Source organism: Anomalospiza imberbis, chromosome 1 (assembly GCF_031753505.1).
Source record: "Anomalospiza imberbis isolate Cuckoo-Finch-1a 21T00152 chromosome 1, ASM3175350v1, whole genome shotgun sequence".
NCBI classification, from domain to species: Eukaryota; Metazoa; Chordata; class Aves; order Passeriformes; family Viduidae; genus Anomalospiza; species Anomalospiza imberbis.
Genome location: NC_089681.1, coordinates 145,886,677 through 145,914,546, shown reverse-complemented (window position 1 = coordinate 145,914,546; position 27,870 = coordinate 145,886,677). Strand labels below are relative to the sequence as shown.

The window sequence follows — 27,870 nt, the reverse complement described above, 5'->3', positions numbered from 1 at the left end:
CAGCAAAGCACTTAGTGATCACTGCCCCAGATATCCACGATAGCTATCTGTATGTCAGTCATGTATGACCAAACTCCTAAAGCACTTCAGGGCTTTTCATACGCAAAAGTTTGTATCAGCACCAGAGTTCACCGCACACAATCTGTTCCCAGCCGAGTAATGAGCCACCCAAAGGTCAGTGGAATGAGAGCTTGGTTTGGGCTACACACTCCCTTCAAGATGAAGAACAAAGCCATCAGGGTGTCAGGGTCAAGACTGCCATGTTCACACCTCAGGGATATCCTCTTCCTCCTCAGCCCTGCCACATGGAAGGAGAAGCACAGCTGGATCCAAGAAAAAACCAGCTTGTGGTTAGGAGGTTACACTGTGGCCCAGTCTGGCTAAACTTGGCTTTAACCACCAAATCAACTGTGTATTTTTGGACTGGTGAGGAAATGAGATGTTCATGACCTGATTCAGAAACTAAAGCTTTGGACAAAGTTTTAGATGAATCTGTTAATGAATTACCAGCAATAGCTGAACTTATGTTTGACTGAATTTCTAGGGTCAGCTTAATTGAATACGTGTACTTGGAAAAGACTTAGCTGAGATAAGCATTAGGCCTCACTCTGCTTTGAAGTTATACATAAAATACAGAAATATGTTGCACCAGTTGCAGTTGCTTTACATGCAATTTCTCAACAATAAAAAGAGCAAGAAAATGTTAAGGCTTATGCCAGAACATATAATAAAATTTCCTTCCCGAGGCTATAAACTTCCTGTGAAGCCCAGCCAATGTGCCAGACCAAGAAATCCAACTCCAGCTCCAGCCATCAGCCATCCTGTCCCTCCACTGGTGTCACGGATTTTTTCAGTGACCACAGAGCAGCTCTGTATAGTCACACACCATCAGACTCACAGACAGCTGTGCTGAAAGGCCTGAGAAACAGAATATCCTAGAAAAGAAAATAGGAAGTTTTAAGGCCTATTTTAAATTAATTGCCAGATGGAAATAACCAGATGGAAATAAACCTTTCTTGGAACTTCTGGAAGCTTCTCGGAAAAGTCAACCTTTCCCTCAAATTGGCCTTGTGTACAAATTAGGACAGATAAAAGAAAGGTTTTTTTCCTATTAATGAAATAATGATAAATTCTGAGATGATGCTTAGAAAAGAAAACAACATTAACTAAATCACCATGATCATTACAACAACTAAAAGATCTAGGCAAATCTATATACCACACATAAAACCCCCTCATATATTACGGAAACATGCATAAAACAGTTTGAATTTACAAATTCTCAGCCTGAGCACAAAGGCATACTTTATTTAAATGGCTGTTATAAATCCATATAAAGTACAGGACTTAGTTTGATAACTGTCTCTTTATCTCATATAGTTACCAAGCCTCTATATAAACAAAATATGGTCTGTCAGATTTCTGCTTGACCTTTTTGTATTTTGTCTCTACAATGGGGATGTGAAAGAGTATTTATTCTGAATGTATTTATTCTGGTCTGGGCATCTGGCCAAAAGTAAAAGAGATATTTTAGGTTTCCTGGCTCACAGTGAGTTCAGCCTCTTACCTGCCTCCCCATTTTAGACCACAGCTACAGAATTAAAGCTGTAACACAATCAGAATAGCAAAGAGGGTACATCACAGCATTAGCCATAAATATTACCACTGTACCCTGGTTTCACTCCCCCATCTTCATCACAGCTCTCTTACGTCAGACACTTTGCACAATCCTCTCACATGTGGTAAGACTTGTGGTAAGCAGAGCTGTAAAATTTGTCTGCAAGGAGAGAAAGGTCTCAGCAGAACAACTAGAAGAAACCTGGTTATTTGCCAAATTGAATTTTTGCAAAATCAGAACCAAAAATACTAATATTTTTGTATCCATTCATGACATTTCTGGTACACTATATTTTGCTCATTTATACTTTATAAACCCACAAGGTGGTTCCTTCTCCCATCCCTCTAAGCTGCACAGAGCCATAATGAAATCCTAACACTTCCATCCCATTCAGAAAGAGCTTCTCCAGTACCAACCCCAGTGTCCATAGCAGCTCCAGTGACAGGGAAAATGCTCCTGCTAAGGAAAGTAACACCAGAATGGCACTCAGCAGATCTAGTGGTGAGCAGCTCAGAAAGCTGCTCAGAAATCTTCCTCCAGCAGGTTCAGCTGCTCTATGCTCTGCACTGCACATGTTACCTAAGCCATATAAAATAATTTTTAAATCCCCTAAAATGCTAACTGTGGGTATCCTCCATTAAATAGCAGGAACCTTGTGGCACACATTAGCATTAAGTACCCCAGCTGTGAGCAAAGTCACCAAAATTCTGGAAAACAAGATATTCACCCCTAAAGCTTGCCCACGTCTCAGGAATATAAACAAATCTAAAAATCCTTTCCATAGAGACCCAATATGTAATTCTGTGAACCTGATTTTTGTTCTTCATGTTTTGTAGTAGGTTTTGGAAACTCTAAAGATAGCAGCTACTGCTTTTCGCTCGGGGAATACTGCTCGGGGAATATTCACAGAATCACAGAACAGGTCAGGTTGGAAAGTACCACAGAGGGACATCTGGTCCAACCCCTCTGCTCAGGCAGGGTCATCCCAGAGCACATGGCACAGAATTATGTCCAGACAGTTTTGGAATATCTCCAGCGAGGGAGACTCCACATCCTCTCTGGACAATCTGTCCCAATGTGTCGTCACCTGCACAACAAAGAAGTTTAAATAAAGAATTATTACTTGTGTGGAGGTTACAGTGGCTTTTGGAAATCACAGGATTACAAAACTAGGAACACATAATAAAGACGAATTGGATGTAAAAACTGGAAGGCTGGAAAGAAGGTGGGGAAACTGAGATCTTTTGGCAACCTGCTCAGAATCAGCCTTAGTCAGCAAAGATGTTCAGGAGATTACCGTGAAATGAAGTTCCCAGCCCAGGGCCAGGAATTCAGATTTCCACACTACAATGGTAAATATTTTCAGTGGCAATTGCTGGGAGGCCAATCCTGCCTGACAAAACTGAAGTGCCACAAGGGACTGTTGTGATGAATTTCATAGGATGAACTCAATTTTCACTCTGACCCATGATCAGTCTTTACAGCTGTCCTTGTGATAACTTTCACAGTACTGAGTTTATTTTTAACTAAAAAGGGATCAATCGAACTGTTTGGATAAAACCATGCTATCTTTCTGCTTTGTCACTTTTCTGCAATGCTATCAGCAATCATATTTCTACTGTTAAATAGTTTTCCATCTCTCTCTTTCCATTTAAAGCACACTTTGGCATAATCAGAGTGCTTTTCAGTCAGTCCCAGTAAGAACAAGTATCTATCTTGGAGAAAAAGCAATTGCATTGGCATGGTCAAGTTACTAATGACAGATCCATTATATAATCAACAAATTGGTGTTTCTGATGGCTATTCCCTTTCCTCTTGCCTCCATAGTGCTTCTCAGCTCAGTCAGACATTTGCAATTCATTTAGGAAATGGACAAAGTAAGCATTTGGATTTTCACCTGTTGTGTTGCATTGTGCTGATTACTAATTGCAGCTATTGCATCTCACTGCAGAAATACCTGCTTTTCAGCATAGGTAGGATGATCCTTCAGGAACACATGAACATGCAAGTGCCCTGTGCATCACTTGTGTTTTCTGCTTCCTTGATGTAAAAACCTTTCCATCTCGAGGGGATGAGGAAGCCCAGCATGGGTTGGTAGCTTACCTGTGTACAAAAATTTCCACTGTGTAGTGAAACATTAATCTACTAATTTTACTTTATGAATCTCACTAAATTTACTAACTTCATTTTCAGTTAATTCCATATAGCTCGCATTCTATAGGGTAAATGTGCCATTTTCAGGCTCATCCTACCAAATGGTCATCTCTTCATCACTGTCTTTACCTGTTGTGTTTCTGAGTTTTAGGAAATTACATTACAGATATTTCTGCACAACAGTTCTCGAGAGGAAATTCTATTTTGTCATTATGGATAATCCTCTCCCCACTCAAATCCAAATATGCCATTTTATTTTACTTATTTTATACAGTTGATCTGGAAATCACTCCACACTGCTTTGGATTAGAGTACACCGTATAGAAGAGACTCACTTAGACATTTAACTCCACCAGGATATATTTTGAAATGCCACTTCCATGTTACATTAATAATTAGGTAATTAAAGCTTTCCATTGCCAATATTTAGGCAACATCAAATAACCAGAAACAAAAAGTAACAGATAATTTCAAGCTAGCTCAGCAGTAAAATGCAACTACCTGTTACAATTTAAGGTTGCTGAAGTCCACAACCCCAAATAGCCAAAAAAGTATCTACAGGTAAATAAATAAAAATATAAACTTTCTAAAATTATCTGGCAGGGGCAGACTAAAGCAGAAGATTCCTGTCGTGGGAGTTCTCCTGTGCTACATTTACATTCCCAATAAGCAAGTCCAGGCATATTTGTTTTTACACAGTTGTTTCCACACCAAGACACATTTCCATTCCCCCCTCCCTTCTTCTGCTTTTGTGTTCCATCGTCCACATCAACAATTAGTGGAAATGCCTGGCTGTGCCTGCTCACATTGTTCCCAGAATTTTCTCTCCCCCAGTGAGCTCTGAAGACCATGCATTATTTGACATGACATGACTTGGAGGCCTTCTACAGCAATGGCTGTATGCAGGGAAGCAGAGAGAGGTAAGGAAGAAGTCAGTCCTGGTTACATCTGGCACAGTAGGATGCAAGTCACTATGTGTTAATCCCTTAGCACAATAGCCCAGGTGATTGAACTTTAAATTACTTAAATCTTGTAAACCAAAAACCACCAGAAATCAAAACAGCCTAAAGGTCAGGCTGATTGCTCTGTTTGTTTTGTGACATGAAAACATAGGATATTCATAACATGGGGTTTTCCCCCGAAATAATTAAACACCTATTGTATTTTCTATCACAGCTCATTTCTCTGCAACACGAGCAATTTGCCAGCTTGTCTGTACACACTGAATGTATTCAGTTTAGGGCAAACAGCTGCACACAGGGCAGCTTCCCTCCACACACACAGGCTCTTCTCATCACAGAAGCACAAAATATGCTGAGTTGGAAGGGACCCACAAGGATCATCAAGCCCAACTCCTGGCCCTGTACAGGACCATCCCCAAGAGTCACATCATGTGAACAAGAGCATTGTCCAAACACTTCTTGAACTCTGTCAGATTTGGTGCTTCAACCACTTCCCTGGGGAACCTGTTCAGTGCCCAACCACCCCGTGGGTGAAGAACCTTTTTTAATATCCAGCCTAAACCTCCCCTGACACAACTTCAGGCCATTCCCCCAGGTTCTGTCACTGTCACCACAGAGCAGAGATCAGTTTCTGCCCCTTCCCTTCCCCTCACAAGGAAGTTGTAACTGCAGTGAGGTCTCCCCTCAGTCTCCTCCAGGCTGAACAGACCAAGGGACCTCAGCCCCTCCTCACACGGCTTCTCTTCAAGACCCCTTCATCATCTTCGTTGCCTTCCTCTGGATGGTCTCTAATGGTTTAATGTCTTTCTTGCCATGTGGTTCCCAAAACTGTCCCCAGGACTCGAGGTGAGGGTGCCCCAGCCCAGAGCAGAGTGGGACAATCCCTCCCTGCCCAGCTGGCAACGCTGGACCTGATGCCCCCCATGACTCTGTTGCCCTCCTGGCTCCAGGGCACTGCACTCCCATTCAGCTTGCCAGTGACCAGGAGCCCCAGGTCCCTTTCTGTGGCACTGCTTTCCAGCCTCTCACCCAGTGCTGCCCCATCCCAGGTGCAGAGTCCAGCACTTTCTCTTGCTGAACTCCATGTGGTCGGTAAGGACTTGTGTCCCTATCTGTTTTTTAAATTAACCGAGTCAGGTACACAGAACATTCAAGACCATAAAACACAAACAAAGGAACCTATTGCCATCTGAAAATGAACTTTCAGAAATATGTAGCATGCATTAGTTAATATCTTCTCTCACTTTGTTGCTGAAGTCCAGAAATTCGATTTTACCATTCCTCCAAGAGAAGGTGATTGATCCCCAGACACATCCCCAGATTTAAGCCTGTGTGTCCCAACTCTCATCCATTAAAGTGCATGTAGTGATCAATGCCACAGATCTTACATCCTTTGCTTTTACATGTGTGCCTCTTCCTTGGTTACTTCAACCCAAATCTGCTTCATAAACATGCTGACTAAAAGTTTTATTTGGATTCTCGCAGTGAAATATACTCTTTTAATTTTTAAACATTTGTATTTGAAAGTAAATTTTAAATAACTACCCACATAGAGTCTGAACACATTAAATGACTACAGTAGCTCACAAAACCTTTGACGTTTACCCAGGTAAAAAATATATAAACAAAAAAACCTCTCACGATTCTAAATGATTGCAGCCTTTTCTCAAGTTACATTGAAAAGAAATTTCTTTCTGAAGTCTTTATCACATGTAATACTTGGTCCCTCTCAGTCAAACGTAAGACAAACATACACTGACTTTGTTATGTGTCACAACAGACTGCAACGCACCAAGTATCAGTATTAGTTTCAGTCTTTATCATCAGGAGAGCAGCTGCTATTTATCTCTTCCCAAATTACTTCCTAGTATTACTTTCAATCTCTGTTCCATTGAACTAAAAACCAATTTCTCTTTTGTTTGGATGGTTTTTTGGTGTGTTTTGTTGTTGTTGTTGTTGTATTTTTTGTTTGTTTCTTTGTTTTTTCCATTTTATCTATCAGGCACAAGAGAATGTTACTGGAAGTGGAAAAGTAGAGAAGTGGCTTGTTTGTAATGCAGGTATAAATAGCAAAGAGGGAAGACTGGCATCTTGAAAGTTTGAAAGATGTAAAGCTTAATTTGCAAATGTAATTAAGGATATCCTGATGCAAATGGACTGGCAGGATCTTCAAATACTATAAAGGAACCTAAGATGCCTAAATTCCTTTAAAAATCACATCTCTTTGAGCTACTAGCCTTCTTAGCACCTGTTTTCTTTTCTCAAGGCTTAATCCTGTGAATGGCATTTTAAGTAAACTTGAGTCATCTGTTTGCAGATTTTTGGATCTGAGACTACAGACAGATGGGCATCAAAACAAGTGAGTTACCAAGGCTTACCAAGTCACCACTCATTTTATGTGACAATGAAAATAAAACAGATTGGCTAAGCAGAAAGGCATTGTAATGCTTCGTTCAGCATTGCAGGAGGATGGGAGGATGCACACAGTCTGTTGGGAAATCCAGCTGGGGAACAGCAGCTTCCCTTGCCTTGGTAAATGGTTGAGGTCCACCAGGACAGCTGAGGAATACTGGGTGAAGAACAGTTTTGTCTGACTAACTAATGGAGATGAGCCCAATCCTGCGCATGGTTAAGTAAGACACTTCCTCTTTCACTGACTCCAGTGTTTTACAGCTGCAAATCAGAAGAGTTGCATTAACAGCAACTTTTACATGACATGTCCACAGATCTGCAGCAGTGAAAAGAGCCAGAACTCTTAGTACAACACAGAAAAAAAGGAATTCAAGTAATTGTACTTTTTGAATTACTGGATTTACTTTATAAAGAAAAATGCTGGCATGTACTTTCCTGCCTCTGCACAGCTTAAAGCACGTAGAGTCATTCTCAAACACATAAAAATATAAAGAAAATGTATAATTAATCATCATCCAACTAAAAGAAGTCTTTTAAATTAGTATTTACCTTGAATATTGACTCACTAAATAAAGAGCAAACTGAACAGCTGAATAACATCTTCTACCTCCCATTCTTTTCAGGCTCCAAATTTTATGTTTACGAATAATGTTGGCTCAACTTTTCAAATGGCAGAATTTCCCATTTTCCCATAAAAATGTAGAGTTGATCTAGGACTGGTGGAAGGAGTATCAAAGAACAGTGTTGAGACCACGCTGGTAATTCTCTTTCCTGCTCTAGCTGGCAGCAGAAGTAGAGAATGTCCAGCTCCAGCAACTGGAAGGACAAGCCAGTGGAATTCAGGAAAGGAGACAGAATGCCTGCAAACTCTTTGGAGACTGCTGTAGATTGAACATGGCTGGTAAAAAGCTGTTTCAGATGTACCCAAACACCATTTTTTTTTTTGACAATGTAAGTGACTACATGTGAAAATACTCTAGATGCCTTGTTTCAAGAATTCTACAACTGATGTGCCACCAGCTATACAGAAAATAAAAGACTAACATTGCACAGCTTTCAACAACCACATGAACCACATGGAGGATGTCATAATTAGGCACACTCATTGGTACCACTTTTGATGCTGGAAATTAAAATAGTCTCCGCTAATTTATCTAATATCCTCAATCTTTGGTCTTCCTGATCAGGCTGCCAAGAGTTCTAATAGTTTTATTTTAAGACCTGGCATGACTGTCTGTAGACTTTAGACTGGAATCCTTTCACTTCACACATATTTTCAAAAAGCAAAATGAAAAAAACTTCCCATGACTGCTGCCTTGGGTTAATGTTATACATGGATCTGACTTAAGTTGAGCTTGTACATGGATCCTTATGGAACAAATACCATAGCAAGAAGGTTTGGCTTATGCTTAAGATAAGGGAACTGGGTCTAAAAACTTCAGTAGTCCAACTGACACATTGCTATTCAACTTGGGAAAAGTTGCTTTAACTCCAGCCATCTCCTTGAATATCAGCACTACAGGGATGAAGTTGTTTCTTCACACCTCCTCCAGCCAATACAGTATGTCAAGGCTTTAAATTCTTCAGAGAATTTGTCTTTACTGACATATGTACAGACATCTAACAGCATTCAGTCGTGGATGGAAAGAAGATCCCACAAGCTGTTTTGGTGTTTCAGTGCGGCACACTGACACTTTAGAAGTTCATTTTTTGTGGACCTCAAGGCTCAGCCATTCCTCAATGCACAGCTTACATCTCCTCAGCCCTCGGGCCATACAGCAGATAGAGACTCAGATTGCTGAGGATTTAGTGCTCTTATCCTTGAACGTTCTTTTCTCATGCTTCTTGGTTTAGATCACACTTCCAACACATGATTAATACTCAGTAAAAGCAAATCCCCCTCTAATGAATTTATGCAAAAGGAATGACAACACATGATGAAAACCACCTTCCAGAAGATGCAGTGATCTACTGAGAAGCTGGAAAACTCATACACAGCATGGTAACACTGACTAAGCACCTTTTTTTACCTCTTCCTTACTCTTTCTGAAGTCTTGTTGAGACTATTGTGCCTCCAATTTTGATACTTATCTCAGAGAATCCTTTTCCCAGAAGTCTCTACACTCCTAGCCAAATTCAATTTCACTCCTCACACTGGCTCTATGCTTTTGAAACAAGATCCAACCAACTGTGGAGTTCAATTCCATGTGCCCGTGGAGTGGCTGAACAGTAGTCTGTTCCCAGGAACTTTCACTTGTCCAAATGTGTTCTGTCAGAGCAGTGAAACTGGGGAGTTTCCATCCTTGGGGAAATTCAAAATCTGATGGGGCAGAGTCCTGAGCAACCTGCTGTAGTTGACCACTGGGTTAGCAATAACACCTGGACTAGACAACCTACAGATCTCTCTTCCAACATCAACAATTCCATGATTCTGTAAAAACACTTGTTTGCACTTAGACTTTTTAAAGGCCACACGGCCAAAAGCAAAGCAACACAGGCCTAGCAAACACATTAAATGTACACCTACTTAAAGGCATAGAACAGCCCTCTATCAGTGGAAATTTGTCAAGGATTAGGAGTAGGTAGCCTTAATAGAGTCATTGTGACACACGAGCAATCTCTACACAATTTCTCTTTTCAGATTTCCATGTAGTACCTTCAAAATAAGTGGCGAGCAGGTAACAGTCCATTTCTTCCACTAGACAGGCAACAGGCAATGCTTATGGCATCTGTTCAGTCCACATTCCTAAACCTATCCCATTTCTATGGAGAGCTTGTCTTCACGGAAAAGTTTCTTCATGCTTGGACTCAGATTTTACCCCTAATCTAGCTCACTGATTTCTCCAATTCCATGAAAAACACGTTTCCAACCTCTTCTAGAGGAATCAACACGCGTGCAGATTCCACAAACCAGACCCAAACTTCAGTTGTTCATAAAAGACCCCTGGTAAGTCCACAATTGAGCAGGAGAGTCCTGTGTTTTGTCATATTATCAGGAAGCACCCCAGCCACTCAGAGAGGTTTGCTTTCTTCAGCTTGCAGAAGCAGAGTATTTTCTTATTTTCATTGTTCCAGCAGCATTACTGACATGAAAAGTTGACTGAAAATTGCACAATAGCTGTTGTACATAAATGATGGTAAAGGCTTCAGAATGTGGCAGACAATGCTTATGATGCACACACTTCCTCCTAATGAATCCCCAGATGTGTGAGTATGTTCTCCAGCAGCTTAAAAAATGCATACAGCTCTGTCAGCCTGGTCACAAAAATAGATTAAGTCTTCAGCTTATGACATAGGTTCTGTTTTTGGAGCAGAAGGTCACAGGCACCCTTTGCAATAATGACCATAAGGTCTGAAGAGTCACGGTGTGGGAAATAAATGACAACCATGAAACTCACACTGCAATGCATTTGCTCTGCATCCCACTGGGTCACGCCTACATAATGTAATTTACTGTCAAGCTAAATTTTATGAAAATTTGAAGGATGTTATCAACCATTCTATGAATCCTCAATGTCAAAAACTGAAGTGCAGCATGATGTTTCGGTTCTCTACTGTGTAAATAATATTTTCATGCTTTAAAGGTTTCATATGCAAGCAACTTGAGAGAGACAGTATTACAGAAGCAAACACTAAACTGAAGGATTATACTCCAGTTTCTACAACTACATAAAGAGTAAACACAAAAATCATTCTGCATATCTAACATACATTGGTGTTTTAGCTCACTGCTGGTATGAGAAATAGTTCAGTAGCAGCACAGCACTGTATCACCACACCAACAATAATATTTTATATTTACTGATGGCATCGTGTATTCATGTGTATACATAAGTTTTCCTTCTCAAGAGAAAAACCACACTCCATTCAAGATCTGAATCTTTTCCTTTCAGCCTTTGAAGACATGCACAGGTCTCCCTGATTTTGAGACTGTAACACTTTCTCCAGTGTATTTGCAGTGCAAACAACAGTAGAAAATTGAGACAGCAGCCCCCAGATCAGACCCTGGAGCCAATTCCCAAAGCCTGGTGATCAGTCTGGGGTAAAAGAGCCCACATTGTGACATTCCTTGTCTGCTGTAGATGTCTTCCTTGATGCTTCATTTCTCTTGTAACCAACTCTGCTCTTTCATTATTCCCTGTGCATGGGATGCCTTTTGACAGAAATTCAGCTTCTATTCAAAGTGATGAGAATTACATGTGTTTCTTCAATCAACATGAATGTCCACAATTTGGGCAACCAATGCTGACTCAGTTTTGCCTCCTTTCTCCTCCCATTAGCTCTGCCAAGCCAGCACCTGGGCACACCAACCTACTTCCATGACTGTCCATATATCATCAACAAAATGAGGGTTAAATTCTGGTTTCAGCCACATCTGAATTTAATGTGGTGAAGTTGAGCATAAGCTGAACAGGAGCTGTTCACAGGGTCTGTGAACGGGAGCTGGAACCTCCTAGATGGAGATCACTACCCCCTATTTCACTCCTGATCCCTCTGGAGCATGACTTTTCTTCTGTTCCACTAATTCCCAATACAAGCACAGTGTAAACTTCCCTGAGCCCAAAAGTCTCACCATCCACATTTCTGTGAGGTCCTTCCACATTCATAACCTCCTTCTCCAAGGAAATTCACATTCCTCTGAGCCCACATTCATCACAAGCTCAGGTATAAATAAAGGAGGTTGGGTGAGACCCTCTAGGAGCAGAATCTAAAACCAGGAAAAGTAATATTTTGTAAGACACAGCATGTTTCTATATACTGCTGGTCTGTTTCTGTTATGCTTTAGAACCAAGAAGACTAATGCTTCCTTAATTGCTGTGGCAGCTATTATGATTGTAAACATGAATCCTTTCTTTTATCCTTCAGATAATTCAAAAAAACATCTCAACACTCCTGAGCAAATACCTCCTGCCCTTTCCTGTCTTAATATATCAGATCTTGAGGGAGGAATCCAAATTTAAACTTCAAGGCCACAGAGGCTCAGAACAACTCAGAGCCTAGCCTGGGAGAGCAAGAGGGAGAACAGTTGTGATTTAATTTTAGGGAAACATTTCTCTCTCCTCTGCCTCTCTCTCCCTTCACCTCCTCTTCCCAAGAAAACAAGCATTTCTTTCATTCCTAGATCACACTGGAAGCTGATTTCTTTTCACCTTTGAAAAAATTCACTAGATTATTCCCCATCTGCAGCTTCCTAAAGCGACTCCTAGACTGAAGTGCTGTTCTTATCGGCCCACCCTGCAATTACCAGGAGACAAGAAGCACCCTGCAAAAACTGTGGCAGAACAACATCATTTCACAGTGATTTATTAGGCATGCAGCCACTAATGACTTTGCAAGTGTGGAAAGCAAGATGGAGGGGCAGAGCCTGAGCCAACAGTAGCTGTCAGAACATCATTGTCATCTATCGGGTTAGAAATATTTAAACCATCTGATGTTCAGCCTGGCATCCCAGCATAACACCAAGCCTGGAAACAGAAATAAATTTTGACATTGAGGAGTCTCTTCAAATCACAGAGGTTGACAAAGAAAAGGGAGAAACTGTGCAGAGATGTTTTTTTGTGTGGCATAGAAAATAAAGAACCCTGATCCTCAAGAACATCCTTCTAGTGCATCTACTCTGCCATCAGGGCTGAAGTACCAGAGGCAAAAGCCACCTCACTGAACTGAAAGGTGTTTTGATATTCATTCACAGATGGTATTTTTGTGCTTATCGTGAAAAAACTTCTTTGTTCTTTTGAATAAAAAGTCACCTTGCGATGTATTTGGGAAAAATCCAAGGAAGTGCCAAGCTCCTGCAATTCCCACCTGCTGGGAGCAGCGTGTGCTTGGCACCTGGCATAGTGAAGCCCTTGAGAAAGGTTCTGCCCTCAGTTGTGCTCATGTAAATACAACATAACTTTGCTAGCACTGACTGAACCATCCCAGATGAAATTAAAAGTAAACAAGAGCAGAATATATTTTTTTTTCAGCACCAGGGGCCTACAATGGCACCATTAACATTAGAACAGATCGATTTTGCAAGATGACAAAAGAACATTCTGATCTCACTGCTGTGAGCTCCTACTCAGCAGACAATTGCATCCCATCTCAGAATAGAGTTTTAAAAATGTTCAAAGCAATGTGCAAGCATTAACTTCTAATGGCTTAAAAAGGAATTTTATAATGCTAATGTCTTCATATTACAGCTATGATGCATCTAGAGAGCAAAGGTTTCTATTTAAATCTGTAGCAGCTTTCAAAGATATTTGGACCAGAAATTTCCATTTAGGCATCTCTAATTTCAAGACTTCTGAATGTGCTGCTGGGACAAACAGAGGTTGATATGACGTTTACAAAGGTTCCTGCAATTATATTCTGGTCCATCTAAATTACTAGTTTAAGTCAGTTGTGTATGTACAAAGAAAACAACAACCAAACAAGAAGATGTTCCATCATCCCAGCCATTCAGCAAACGCTGCCCTGCCATGCTACAGAATACAGTGGCCCCTGCTTTATTCTTGGCTCCTGAACACAAGCTGAGAGCAGTGGGGAAAGCCAGCCTGCAGGAATTTAGTGATCCACCACCACTCCCAGAAGTACAGGCAGGGTACCACACACCTGTGCTGAGGGAGGCTGAGCACAGAAAGAACATGAAAATTGAGTGTTTCCGGATTTTTTGTATCATGTCTTGTCCTTCCTTGAGAAAGGTGTACTGAGAAATGCCCTGGAGTGTTGCAAGCCACAAATCTGCTTTCTTCAACTGATCTGTTTTTTTCCCACTGTTACAGACAAACCCAAAACGATAAAACTATGTGGTGGAGGGAAGAAATTCATACAACTTTCTTTTCAGAAATCCTTATTATTCCACAGTGGAGGGAAGAAATTCATACAACTTTCTTTTCAGAAATCCTTATTATTCCACAATCCTCTAACCTAATTATAGTGTATTTTGCATCCTTCCCCCTTTTTTTTTTTCCCCACAATATATATTATTTTTTCAATCAGCATTTCTGCATGACCAATAAATTTGTTTTAGGTCAGCCTGCATCACAACAGTACCTCTCTGTCCCATTGCTTTCTCTTTCAGAATGGACTCCTCTCTCCCCTCCTACTCAGGCCTTGTTAGTTCTTCTCTTGTTCCTAATTTGAAGATCCAAATGAGCATGAATTACGTGTCTCAGCAATAAACATGATCTCACAGAAACACAAAGAAGAGGATGAACAAAATAAAAATTACTGTCTGGTGAAAGCTCCCCTGACAACTACAGCTACACTGACAGGCGCCACTGAAATAATAGGAATGATGCTTCAAAACAACAGCCAAGACAACGTTATGAAAGAGAAAAAAAACCAGTCTAAACAGATCTTTTCAAATGCAGATTCCTCTGTCAAGTAAGGAGAATGTGAAAAATGTTCTTTCTTATAGCACAGCCATGTTCAAACTCTGCCAGATTACAGAAAACCACTAAAAATATGAGTACAACCATGGGCTCAATAGTCCATTTGAGGAATGTTAGAATGATACAGGATGAAAGAGAAGGGTCATGTTTTGGGGATGGAGAGGGAGGATGGAAGGTGTTATCTCATTACCAAATCTTGAAGCTCTTCCAGCTGGGTGAACAACAAAACTTACATTGACTTCAATGCACCATCAGGCATTTGCAAGCTTTTGTATCTGAGTCACTACCATTACCCAGGTGACAAAGTGCAAGAGATGAAGAGCACGAAAAATTATGACCCACTACTAAAAATATTCCATCTAAGACAGAACTAAGGCAACATTCACAAAAAAGGTTGTCTATGGATGAGGGGGGAAACTAGGAAAAAAGCATTAGCATTCCTCTGTCAATAATGATTTAGTGCTAACGAGTTCCTTAAGTACTTTTTTTCGCGTTAGCTTCACACCGTAAAAGGAGGAAAATTGTTCTAAGTTCTGGTGTGGTCAGAGATATTTGGTGGCCAGCAGGTATTTCAAAAACACCGGGTGGATGCTATAAAATCCTGCAACAACCCCAGGAAACTCCAAAACTACCTATGGCTCCTCAGCAGGCAGAAAAGGCAGCTCCTGAGAGCTGCAGTGGGGATCCAACTGCACAAGAGTTTCTGGCTAGACTGAGTCAGAGGTGGGGGGCAGTGGAAAGAGATGGCAGAGACAATATTGCAGGCAGGGTGGGAAGGAATAGTGAGCACAGGGAGAGTGGTGCTTTGGTGTGGTACATTTTATTTGCTGGTAGTTTACATCCTTATTGTGAAGTACTACTGGCAACATGGTAAAGTTTATTGCCTAAAATCTTCTGTCACAAATACATAGGCAACACCCATGTTAGCAGAAACAGACCCTTTTCTTCTAGTACTGAATGCACTCTGAGCTCCAGAAGTTTGGCTTGGGCTCTTAGGCTTGCATTCCTCCCCAGAGAAAAATAAAATCTGCAGAAGAGTCATGTACTTTTCCTCCATTTTATTCCACACACTCGAGACACCTAATAAATTTGCTTTGACTTCTTATTCTTTCCTAAAACAAGGGAAAATCTTAGAACCACAAATATCTTTTTGCTCCTTGGTGGCCTGGCAGAGATACGGGTAGAACTGTTTCCCACTTTTATATAATGAGATTTAAAATAAACTAATAAAAACAAAACAAAAAACAAACAACAAAAACACCAAAAAACCTAACACTAATAAGCAATAAAACAACAGAGGACACAAAAAAGATACAAGGTCTTTGCCATTTCTTGCCAGAAGCACTGAAACCAAAAGTACATCAGGACTGAAAATAGAAAACTAATAGCTACATGGATCACAAGAACATCCTAACAGTTAAAAACCCAGTAATTTAAGTTTTGAAAGGCATGTAATTCTGAAGACGGAGCCAGTTAGCCTTTTAGTATTCACTGGAAATAGGAACTTTTGATCTGTGGTTATTCTATATCTAGAATTTCTTACTTTATAGTGGAATATACAGAACAGAGCTGGTGAACAGACTGCACGGCTCACTACTTTGCTCCACTGTGAATACCACTGCCCTGCTCTTTCGGCAGTGACCAGACTGCTTGGATCCAAATCTGAGCGAGCTCTGGGTTCCCCAGCCCTGGGAAATTCAGAAGTGGATTCGTCTCGAGAGAGAGGGAAGAATCAGATTAAAGGCTGGTTCAGCCACAGGCAGGGACAGTTCCCGGAGCCAAACCTGGGAATGCTGAGACCAGCGCTGGGGGGAGAGCAGACCTTTCGCTAGACCGTGCTGCGAGTCTGAGAGGGAGCTGGGTGAGACAAACTGAGCCAAACCCACAGCCCAGGGCACAGGAGCGCTTGTAGAGCAGGGAGTAAGAGTCACTTCTGAAACTGGGATAGTGAGGACACTCCTCCGTGCCACGGGGACCGCATCCTGGGCTCCCAGCACTGCACGGGGGCCAAGAGCCCACTGCTCAGCCCACCCCAGGTGTGGAGGACTCGCCTGTTGCAGGGGTGCACCCCCAGCCCAGCATGCCCCCAGCTCCAGAGCTCGGCAGGAAACACCTCTCCCTGCCTTTCGCTGTGCTCCATGTCAGAGAAAAACATGCCTGAGCCACGCCAGCTGCCGAACGGGAGGAAGAGCGAGCAGCCACTTACGGGGATGTGCACTCGCAACATGAGTTTCTTGCGGCTGGAGCTTTTCCTGCTGCTGCTGGAGGCATCCTTCTTCTTGTCCATGGCAGTGCTTCCCATGCCTTCACCCAGGCGTGGTGCTGAGCGATGGATCTGGAGAGGGAGGCTCCTCTTCCACCTCTCCCCACCGTCCCACGGGCCGCAGTTACTCCAAGCTCCTTATTTTCTTTTTTCTTTCCTCTCTCTTTTTTTTTTTTTTTTTTGCCCCCCCTTCCTAATAGCCTTAGGAAATTTTGGGGGGGAAGCAAGAGGAGGGGGGGAGAAAGAGAGAAGCCGAGGGAAGGGGAGGAGTTTCTCCAGCTCCGGTCTTTAATCCCAGCAGCGAGGTGTCAGGGGGGACCTTCGCAAGAGCATGAGATGCCCTCACAGACGCTGCTCCCTTTCTCACTCTTCCGCCCTTTCAAAAATATCCGGAGCATCCTGGGGGAGGGGGGGGAGAAAGTTTCCTTCCCCTCGCCCAACTCGGCCGCACTCTCACCGAAAGAGAGAGAGAGAGAGAGAAATAATAAAAAAAACAACCCCCCAAACACCTAAAGGCCACAAAGCCCGAAAAGGGGAAGCGCTCGGGCGACGCTCCTGGCAGAATGGGGAGTCCCGCGGGGAGCCCGACCGGGGAGGGAAGGAGGGAAGGGGGGCAGGAGGATGGGAGGAGGTGCCCGGGCGCTCCGAGAGCCCCGGCAGGGTCCCCAGGAGCTGCGAAACGAGCACCACGCAACTTTCCCGCAGCCCGGCCGCTTCCCCCGGCCGCCGCTCGCCCCGGGCCGCGCCGCCGGCCCCTCGGCGCGGGGAGAGGAGCTGGAGCTGTGCCTGCATTCCCCGGGCTGCCGGAGCACGGAGGTGGGCGCAAAGGCTGCGTTTCACCTTGCCAAAAACGCCCAAAGGCGGCGCGGTTCCTCTCCCTCCCGACCTCCCCGGCTGTTTTCTCGCCTCCCTGCCCCAGGGTTTCTCCCGGCCGTGCCCTAAAGGAGGGATATTTCTTTCCTCCGAGGCGCCGCTTCCCACCCGCGCTCCCCGCAGCCCAGCGAGGAGGGAGGCTTCATTCCCTCTGGGCAAAACCCCAGGCTGCCCTGCCTCTGCCGGGCTGACAGGGAACGTGTGCCAAGCCCAGGAGGGCCGCAGTCCACTCCTGAACGTAGATTTTTCCGCTCCCTCCCTCCGAAAAGCCTTCAGCGCGCCCGCAGATTCAGCCGAGCGAAAGAGGCGGCTCAGCCCCCGCGGGCGAGTGGATTTGGCGTCACCGGGTCCCCGAGAAGGAAAAGCTGCCAACATCCCTTCACCCGTGGCTGTGCTGCTCTCCCAGAGCAGCCCCACGGCAGTGCCACCCCTGCTGCCGGGCTGCCACCAGGGCCGAGAGTCTGGGACAGCAAGGACAGAGAGGTGTCTTCTTTAGGACAGCGGGTGGTTTAAACAAGCATACATGCTGCATCAAAACATGAGGGTTTGTTTCAGAAGTGCCTCTTCTTCCCTTGACAATCTCTGCGTCTTTTTACAGTGCCTGAATTTGAGGATAAGGCCAACTTACATTGGCCTCACATTTTCCCTGGGTTCAAAGATGTGCATTCACAAAGGCGACACTGTAATCATTCCCAGCAAATCAAATCTTAGGGGATTCTATGAAACAAGGATTGAGGAGAGAAGGGAGAAGAGTTTTCTTCAAAAATCTCATATTCTGAAAAAATACAGGGCTATGGTGGTTATCATCAAAAAAATACAAGAATTCAGATTTATTTCCCTCCTTGTGGAAGTCTCTGTATTTAACAGGTGCAAAGCTTGGTCAGGTGTAAATCCTGTCGCCACTTCTCTAAAACCATACAGAATTAAATAAAAATATGACCCCTCTAATGAAACAGACAACTGTCCTATAGGTTCCTACAGGATTTCATGGAAGGAAACAGACCCAGAAATGAAACAGGGGTTAAAATCACTGACACCAGGTCAGGAAGGGATGTGGACAGGTCTGTAACACCTGCTTTCTCCCAACATTTATATAAACTCTGCCAACAAAGCACTGTTGCCAAGGGATGTGGGAATGACTGGAATAAAGAAATGAAAAAGTTACTAATAAGCATGCTGATGAAAAAACTGTCACGAGGTTTTTCTAGCTACTGTGGTCTTGAAAGTTAAAAAATCAGAGAAGAAAAGGTAGAATTTCTTTAGAGGGATTTTAGCAATTGGTACTGTAAGCACGCAGATCTCCTGGCCATTCTTCATGAAATTAACTAAATTAACTAAATTAAATTCATTCATTAATTCAGGTGGAATAAAATCTACCATATAAATACTCCTTTCCCTTGTTTATGCAAAATTGTTTCCCACAATATTATAATTTATTTTCTACATTTAGTATTTTAGATCTAAATTAATTCTTCTTCTTTTAGATTATTTGTATGAATAATTGTGGTTATTGTAAAAGAAGTTTCAGAAAGCGACATAAAGGCAGTATCACCAAACTCCAAAACCTAAAAAAATCCAGAAATCAACCTCCCCCCATCAGGATATTGCCTTAAGCATGTATATAACTTTCAGAATACCACAATAAGGGGTTATCCTGATTTTTTTTCCTTTGACCCTCAAAGATCTCAAATATGACCTTTGATTATCTAGTCATATTTTTAAACTTTTCATTGCAGCTCTGAGGATTAGAGACATGTTAAAAAATAAACAAACAAACAAAAGAAAACAAACTACAAAAAATACAACAAACAGCAAAACAAAGCCTAAATCCTCCTACAGCTGCTAGACTTCAGGAGCCTGACTTCTTGTAAAATCAAGTGGTAATAAGACCCTGTTATAAAATAATCACCAATTATTTCAGACATTAGGGCACCATGTTTTTATCCCTCTTTGCTTTTTATCTTTCATGGAAAAATGTAGCCAGCATATGAACAAACAACATTGTAAATGCTTTTAATGAAATCTAAAGTTATTTTGGTCCATTTGACTACCAACAACCATGTTTTCAGATGCATGTCAGCATCTAAATTACTCATTTCACAGACAAATGGGTACTAAAACACTTTGGAAAATATCATAGAACCACAGAGTGGTTTGGGTTGGAAGAGACCTTAAAGATTATCTGGTTCCAACCCCCTTCCCATGGGCAAGGACACTTTCCACTAGACCAGGTTGCTCAGAGCTCCATCCAGCCTGGCTGTGAACACTTCCAGGGATGGGGCATCACATTTATCACCCAAATACTTCCAGGGATGGGGCATCACATTTATCACCCAAATACTTCCAGGGATGGGGCATCACATTTATCACCCAAATACTTCCAGGGATGGGGCATCACATTTATCACCCAAATACTTCCAGCGATGGGGCATCACATTTATCACCCAAATACTTCCAGGGATGGGGCATCACATTTATCACCCAAATACTCTCAGGTTTCATGACCCCTCAGGGAGACAAAGCAGAACAGCATTTCAAACACACCAGCCACACTTTGCCTCTCCCAAAACACCTCCTGAATGCTCCCCATTATAACTCAGCCCTACCTGTAACTCAGCAGAAGGAGCACATTTTGGGCTACACCCTGCCACAGGACTTGCCCTACTTAATCCTTAAATACAGGTTGAGTCAATTTTTCCATACTAAATTTCCCCAAGTACATTCCTAAGTTTATAAAATAGCCATAAAACTTTGCTTTGAGCCTTGGTTGTATTGATTATAGTTGCCGTAAGGAAAATAATATGTCACCAGCAAACTTTTGTGCTGAGGTTCCATATGCAGTATAAAATTTTCTGAAGACTTTAAATTTCACTGAAAAAGCATATCTAAAAAAAGTGGTGAATAGGAGGAGCCATGTAAGTTGTTGGTGGGTTTTAAATCTATATTAAGATCAGCATTTTTTGGTAATGCTTTATAGTTTGTTGTTGGTAATATATATATATTGCATTAGAGGAAAAAAAATCTCTCTGTGAAAAAAACTAATATTCTTTCTATGCAGATGATATATTAATCATACTGTGAGCATTCAATGTAGATTTTTCACACATGCAATCTGTAAGCATATTTTAGGCACAAACCCCTGCAGAAGTCTCATTTTGGGTGACTACATTTCCTACCACAAATAATGTGTGTATTCCATACCAGGGTAAATATTGTAATTTCTCAGGTCAACCATATTATTTCTTAAGTATATGTACACATATATTCTTATTTGGGACTTTTAAACCTTTTAAAAATGTTTCCAGGATTTAGAGACAAGTTCTTAAAAATCAAGACATTTGAAATCTGGGAGCTCAAGACCTTGTCTGGCTGTTATTGGTATTCAGTATCTCAGCATTAACTATGCTTAATCATAGCTATTTTTCTCTTTATTCTCTTCTTATTTTAATATTTGTCCCTGTTGTTTTCTGCACGTCCTCCTCTGCTTGTCCCTTTCTTGTCACATTTTACCTCTCATTCTTATCCTTCTGATTTTGTTCTCCATCTTTCTCTCTTCTCCAATTTGCCACTCAATTCTTTGAGCACGCTTGAAGTCGATTGCTTGGTTTCTGTTCAACACATTTATTAGATTGAATTCGACCCTGCTGCATAGGGCTCCTTAACTTAATTACCAGAACAATCTAATTAACCTGATGCAGTATTGGGATGCAGTAGTCCCTGCACAAGTCTTCTGTAGAGGCCAGGGAGGACACAGCCCTGGCGTCTGTCTGCCCACACCCACACTCACCTGCTACCTGCTGTCACTCAGCACATTGCAGGGTGCAAATTTCAAGTCAAGTAGAATATAGGCTCAACACGAAGAAATTCCTGTAGACAGCTAAATTGCATTGTTTACAGCAAAACTGCAATTAAAATTGCCTTCCATGGGGAAATTTGCAGGAGAAATGGCAAGTCTGCCAGGAAAGCCTGAGTGGCTGAAGCAAGGTGAGGTAATGAGGTTAATAAGAGGAGCTTCTTGTCCCCAGAAGGTCTCCAGGAACATAACAGTAGCAAAGAGTGACAAATATTTATGCTGAAAGAGGGCTTGTGTGGACAGATGGCTGTGCTTCCTCTCCAGGCTGTCAGACACCTTCTGGCAGGTAAGTGGTTACTGCAATGGATTCTCTTGTCACCTGAAGCCCAGCAGCACAGTCTGCCCTGCAGCCCCCTCCCCACCGTCACCAGAATCCCTACCCAGAATTTCTGCTGGGTGCTGGGCACTCCCTCCAGAGCTGCTGCACTGCTTCATACACTGAGTCACTGGGATGTCTTCTCACCCGGAACACAGCACAGAGGAGAGGCAGTCAGAGAGAAGCAGTTTCATAGGACCTTTCTAAGATGTTTCTCTAATTTAAGCTGGCTGCTGATTTCTCTCAAACTGCCAAGGGAAGGGGCACTTTTTTGAGTTTACTTACTTTTTCACTTGCAGATCCTGTCCATCTTGACAACTGATCCTGGGTATCAGAAAGTTTCAGAAGTCATCATTCAAGACGAGCAGGCCCATGGAATGGGTTTATCTGGTACACAGAAGGCTGTGGCATGGGCACTGGTGAAAGGGTTGGCAGGAGCTCCCTGTTTGGCAGCTGCAGTGTTTGTCTCACTGTGTCCCATCTTCATGGCTCCAGAACCACAGTCCCCACGAGGCTGCCCTCATGCTGCACAGCCCTGCGCCCACAGGAAATGCAGGCACAGGAAATCAGATGGTGCACGGTGCTGTGACCTGAACGCCATTGTGTGGTGGCATTAGTGCCAGCACTGTTCCATAGACTGTGTCGACAGGTAAGTTCTGTTTCTCATTTGTATCACTACGCTCTAAGAGTAAAATAAGAATAATACTGTGTCATCTCTGCTAGAAAGCATCTGGGAGACCTGACAAGGCACAAACATGGAAAACACATTTTCTTGTTTGAACCACAAGAGCTTGATAAAAAGCCTTGAGGCTGATTCTTCAAAGTTCACACAACCTCTGTTGGTTCTGAGAGCCAGGAGAGCCTTCCAAAGATTGAAGTACCTTATGAGACATTATCTTTTTATATTGGTTTTTATATATAAAAAAATTTCCATTAACTGGAATGATGCTCAAGTTTTCTTAGTATTTTAGAGTCATAGAAGAAATGACAAAGACTTTTAAAAGTAGCTGATTTCCTCCTTACTGATGAAGGAAAATTTCTTTTGTGTTTTCTACTGATTGTGAGTCAGAATTTCTGGCTGTTAGCCAAGCACAATACTTGGAGCTTTTGATTTGCATATGTAGACCTACAAGTTAGACAGATAACCTCAGTCAAAATTTAATATAAAAGATGATATGCAAAACCAGAGAGAAAATATTCATTTCCCATATTGAGTGATTTTTGTCAGTTGTGCAAATTAACACAGAGAATTACAGATAGAATTCAAGACGAGTCTGCTTTTCATTTTCTTTTCCAACAATATGCATAATGAACTACATTAGCTAAAAGAACGTTGAAAGGAGGCAGAGACATGGTTCTACCAGGTATGTGTGGGCATAAGAACAAAAAGTGTTTTCAGCAGCACAAACCTGAAAGTACTTCCATGTCCTTCCCAGTTCACTGGGAAGAATTCAGAGAGCTTAAGAATTACAAACAAACTTTGTTTGTGAGCCTTCTCTGTGTGATAATATCAGAATTTATTCCTTGGCATGGAGTATGCTTGGCTTCAGACAGGACAGTGGGCAGGAACAGCATTTTCCTTCTGGAGTGAAGGGGGTGAAACTGCACCAAAACATCAGTCTGTCTCTTCTTGGTGGTGCATAAGCAGTCAATTCCAGGATGGTCTGTAAGATCTCAAAGAAAATAAATTTTTAATATTAGGCTTCAAATTTATTATGCTGCAAGGTACTGGTGGCACAGTGTCCCAGAACACACCTGTAGCAGTGTTCTCCACTTGATCTCCATCCAAGGCCAGTGGCAAGATTCCCTTTAGGGAAGGCAAAATTGCAACAATTGTAAAACAATCCAAACATCTTTTCTCACCTGGTAGTAACTAATAACAGGAGAGCCCCAGAAATCCCATTATGTGTGAAGAATCAATGAGAAAGTGATAGTTTATGGATGAGACAGAGGACTGGATAAAACAGGAAGAAAGAGAAGAATGATAAGAAACCTCCTCTGCACAATGGCTTCCAAAGGACCAGAATGCACTGAAACTGCCTGGCCACACCTTGGTATCCAGGACCTATGGTTATCACAACGTGTGCAACAAGAACCAACATCCAAAAAGCATGAGAGGTGAATGGCAACTCCTCCTTGTTTTCATAAATTAATTGTATTTCTCTTGTACTGAAAGCACAGTCTTTTTAAACCAGGCTTTTTTGCAACATTGCCAACATCCATTTTTGATCCCAGGTATCTACTCAATGTAATTGAGGTGCTGCAGGATTTGTTTTTCTGCTTCTCCACGTGTGATGGGCACAGGCAAGCATGATGAGCAGGTGTTTAGTGTGAATTCATGCAGATCCCAGATGACATCTCCCCAGGACAAAAGGTGACATGTAGGAAAGGTGGCTCAGAACTGTCATCTCCACCAGCAAACCAGAGCACCAGAACACAGGCCTGAGCAGTGTCCTGGAACTGTCCTGGTTGTTGAGCTGTTCACAGTCCCCGCAGAGCTTTGGCTCAGGCTGTCTGCAGCTCTCCAAGACCCTGCCAAGGCATGGCTCAGGAACTGACACCAGTCACAAGCCAGTAGGAAGCCTGGTCATGGCTGCTCTGTCTGAGAGGTAAGAGTTTTCCCAAAAGCCTTGCTGTACCACCTGAGATCTGCAGCTCAAGCCTCTGCCAAGAGGATGGGAATGTTAGATTCTGGCTTCTCTGTGTGCCTGGGCTCTATGAAAACTAAACTACATTTGTTCCTCAGTCTTTTCAACGCCTGTCAGCAGACCGCTTCCATAGGAGGAGGCCAACAGCCTCCTGTACTGCTCCTGTTTTGGTAGAAAATGAGCTGTACAAGGAGGAATCTCAGATGTGCAATGATGAAGGCACCAAGGGTTGCGATTATTGGCAAATCATTCTGACATATTAATGGTGATGGATATATCCAGTTAAAGACTGCAGATTGTACATTACCATAGCATTGGTTTAATTACAAAATAAGTATATATATAACATAGCAAGTGCAGATTTAACAAATTTCATGCAGTCAGATTCTAAAGCCAGGAGAATCTGACTAACAGTGTTCTAAAATGGTGAAAATGACAGTAGGGAAAGGTTTATAATAACATAATTTCATGTCAGGAAGAATTTTCACTTCAAAATATCGCAAAATCATTTTATTTTTATCATTTTTCTTAAGAAGAGGGTCTAAAATCTTATCAGAAGAGCTTTAGAAGCAACAAATATCTAGAAATGACATATCTATATAAAATTCTGTATCTAGAATATAGAAGTGGTCCCCACAATCAATCCAAAGAGTTCCCAAAAATAGTAAATGTAATTCAGTGTAGCTTCATTAAGATTATTATTTTATTCTCAACTAAAATTTTGATTATGTCTTGTTATGCAAAGTACCTCGACTTTAGAGTCTTTAAATGAAAAATTACAAGGTAACATTAGAGAGATGTGTAAGCTCAGTAGATACATTGAAGGTAAAAAGTGAGTTAAAAGAAAAGGAATGGCTCAAGGACAACTTCCAGGTGTTGAAGACAGACAACAAAACAAGCAAACAAAATTATTAATTGATTGTGTTCTGTTACTGATGAAGAGGTTATAGTTGTAATATTCCTAGGTAGGTATGAATTAACATATGAAGGCACAAGGTAGTTAACATGAATCCTCAAACTTATGCTGGCCATGCAAACACAGTATTTTCTACTGAATATCCTTGATAAAATAAAAAGAAAGTAGCTCTTACCTTTGGAATTAGTAACTGATAGGTCCCCATTTTGGCCCCACTTAGTAACTTCCAGCAGAAAGCAGCCACTCAGCTCTCTGGGTACTCAACTCTGCAGGCAGAGCACAGAGAACAGTTTGAATTTAGGTTATTTGAAGTCAAATTGCCTTCCCTATACATGGTCTTTACTCCTTCTTCAACAATCAGCTTAGAGAGCCAAACAAATACAAGCAACCAGCAGGAATATCTCTTGTTTTAGTGAATGAGGACAGAGTCAGAAGCTCACACAAAGTGCTGGGAAAGTGAGCATCAATACAGTGCAATTGCCTGCTGGAATCATGAGACATGGGGTACAAAGATCTGCTTGGAAAGAACAGATGTCAAGATCATATCCACTTCTACAGTCCAAGGAAGTCTGCCACAAAGAGTAGAAAAATGCTACTGCTGGATGAATAAAATCAGGAATCATGTGCAGGAAGGGCACAAAACTTAGGTACTGGAGGAGGGTGAAGAGCAGGGGAATGACTGAAAAAACTGTAAAGTCCTGTATCAGGGGAGATGCAATTGATTTCTATTTCTGTGAGCATCTCTGTAAGCTTCACAGATGACAGGAGGGGTATAATCTTGACTTTATGGTCTTCTAACTAAATACAAATTTATTTTATTTTCTGGTATACATAAAAATGTGGGTGGGAAATGTGGGAGCCTCACTTAAGCTAAGTGAAATATGTTGTTTATGCCCAGCTTTACTGTGGTCCACACAAGACCCATTTCCACTGGGAGCTGATCATGAGCTGAGCGGTCCCAAGAGTCTCAGTGCTGCACTCCATGGGTCTTGGTAAGATGCTTTGGGCTCACAACAGCCTGGGGGAAAGGAGGGAGAGAGCAGTCATCCTCCTGTCAAATTTCCTCGTGCCCATCCACACTACTCCTAATGGCATGAGGCTGATCATGTGGAAGATATTTCTATTGCACAGTAGTAAGCTCTACTGAGCATTATTTTACTATCTGAACTAATAAAATTATCAGTTATTCAGAATTATGAGAATGATGAATATCTGAGCTGGTATTTAATATCTAGAAGATGATAATGACAAGCTTTTTGTGTCTGGGAACTTCAAATCGGGACTGTAACACATTTGCATTTTTGACTGCATATACTACAACAGTGATTAAATTATGTATAACTAATTAAGAATATAGGAGGACTACCCATATGTAAAACGCACCATAAACAGGTCTAATTTTATACCATATTGAAGATGCAGAATTGCTGATATGCAGACATAAACATATGTGGCATATATATCTCAAACCAGTCTCAAGCATCCCATAAGAAATTTGCTGGAAGCAGGCCATTAATTACTAAAGCTGAGGCTAATCCTGCAATCTTATCATAACAGAAGTTTTGTTTTCATCAGGACTTGAGGATCCATATTCAACAAATATTATTTCACTGCCAAAATAAAATACAAAATACTTTGTGCAATGTGGTTGATTTAATGGAATAGTCAAATGCCACTCTTAGGCTGTTAATACTCAGAATTTACTTTTTGGTGTTTGGACAAACATTTATGCTATTCTTCAACTCTGTGAGATTTGCTGTCATTCAACTCATCAGCAAGACTTCCAATCCTGGGGGTGGAAACTCAGTTTATTTTAAGGTTTTTGGAGATAAAGGAACAACTTTTGCCATTCATGTTTGCAGAATCTGACAGTAATCCCACAGCAAAAGGCTTAGTCCCACCAAAGCACTGATGTCCCAGAAAATTAGGGCAAGTTCAGGAAAAATATTTTTAGTGCACTCTGCTCATTAACACTAAAAGAGAAGCTGAGGGGAATCCCAATACCCCAAAAAGTATACATCAAAGGTCACACAAATACTTATCACCAAATCACACAAAAATTACAGCTTCAACGGTAAAGTTGAGTGGATGATACAATTTTCTTATCCATAAAAAATTATGTCCCTCATTAATTCTTTTCACAGCAAAGCTGCTTCATTACTTATTCTCTGGGTAAGCAATTAGTAGCAATGTTCCTCCTGGGTAGTATGTGCTGAATTTCTGTTGAATACCTGCTATGAGAGACCACATATTTCAAGCTGCAAAAGCAAAATTAAAAGAAACTCCCAAAACTGAAGAGCTGCTCAAAGCAAATAAATAGCTCTTGGTATCAAAGGAGTGCTGGGCAGGAGGAAACATGTATTTTCTCCTTGAAGAAAACTGGAGAGCACTGGAATTACAGATTTATAAGTTCTTTCAAAAAACATTAGCCTGACTCTGGGAGTGTTCTCAGCCAAATCAATTAAGCTAAAATTTA

General features: G+C 41.8%; 1 protein-coding gene and 2 long non-coding RNA genes across 3 annotated transcripts in view; 2 read left to right on the top strand and 1 right to left on the bottom strand.

Annotated features, from left to right (window-relative positions):
• PRKAG2 (protein kinase AMP-activated non-catalytic subunit gamma 2) overlaps positions 1-16,964 on the bottom strand; it is a 210,604-nt gene extending 193,640 nt beyond the window's left edge. Inside the window, exon 1 of the mRNA XM_068175001.1 lies at positions 16,732-16,964. Within this exon, the coding sequence (XP_068031102.1) occupies positions 16,732-16,827 (96 nt within the window). The 5' untranslated portion in view covers positions 16,828-16,964. The remainder of the gene's footprint in view (positions 1-16,731) is intronic.
• A 74-nt stretch (positions 16,965-17,038) lies between these two features.
• On the top strand, positions 17,039-22,535 carry LOC137463723 (uncharacterized). The gene is made up of 3 exons (XR_010993968.1): positions 17,039-17,604; positions 18,633-18,722; positions 22,130-22,535. It is a non-coding gene; the product is annotated as an uncharacterized lncRNA (long non-coding RNA).
• A 2,562-nt stretch (positions 22,536-25,097) lies between these two features.
• LOC137463668 (uncharacterized) lies at positions 25,098-27,803 on the top strand. The gene is made up of 2 exons (XR_010993959.1): positions 25,098-25,277; positions 26,054-27,803. It is a non-coding gene; the product is annotated as an uncharacterized lncRNA (long non-coding RNA).
• Positions 27,804-27,870: the final 67 nt, after the last annotated feature.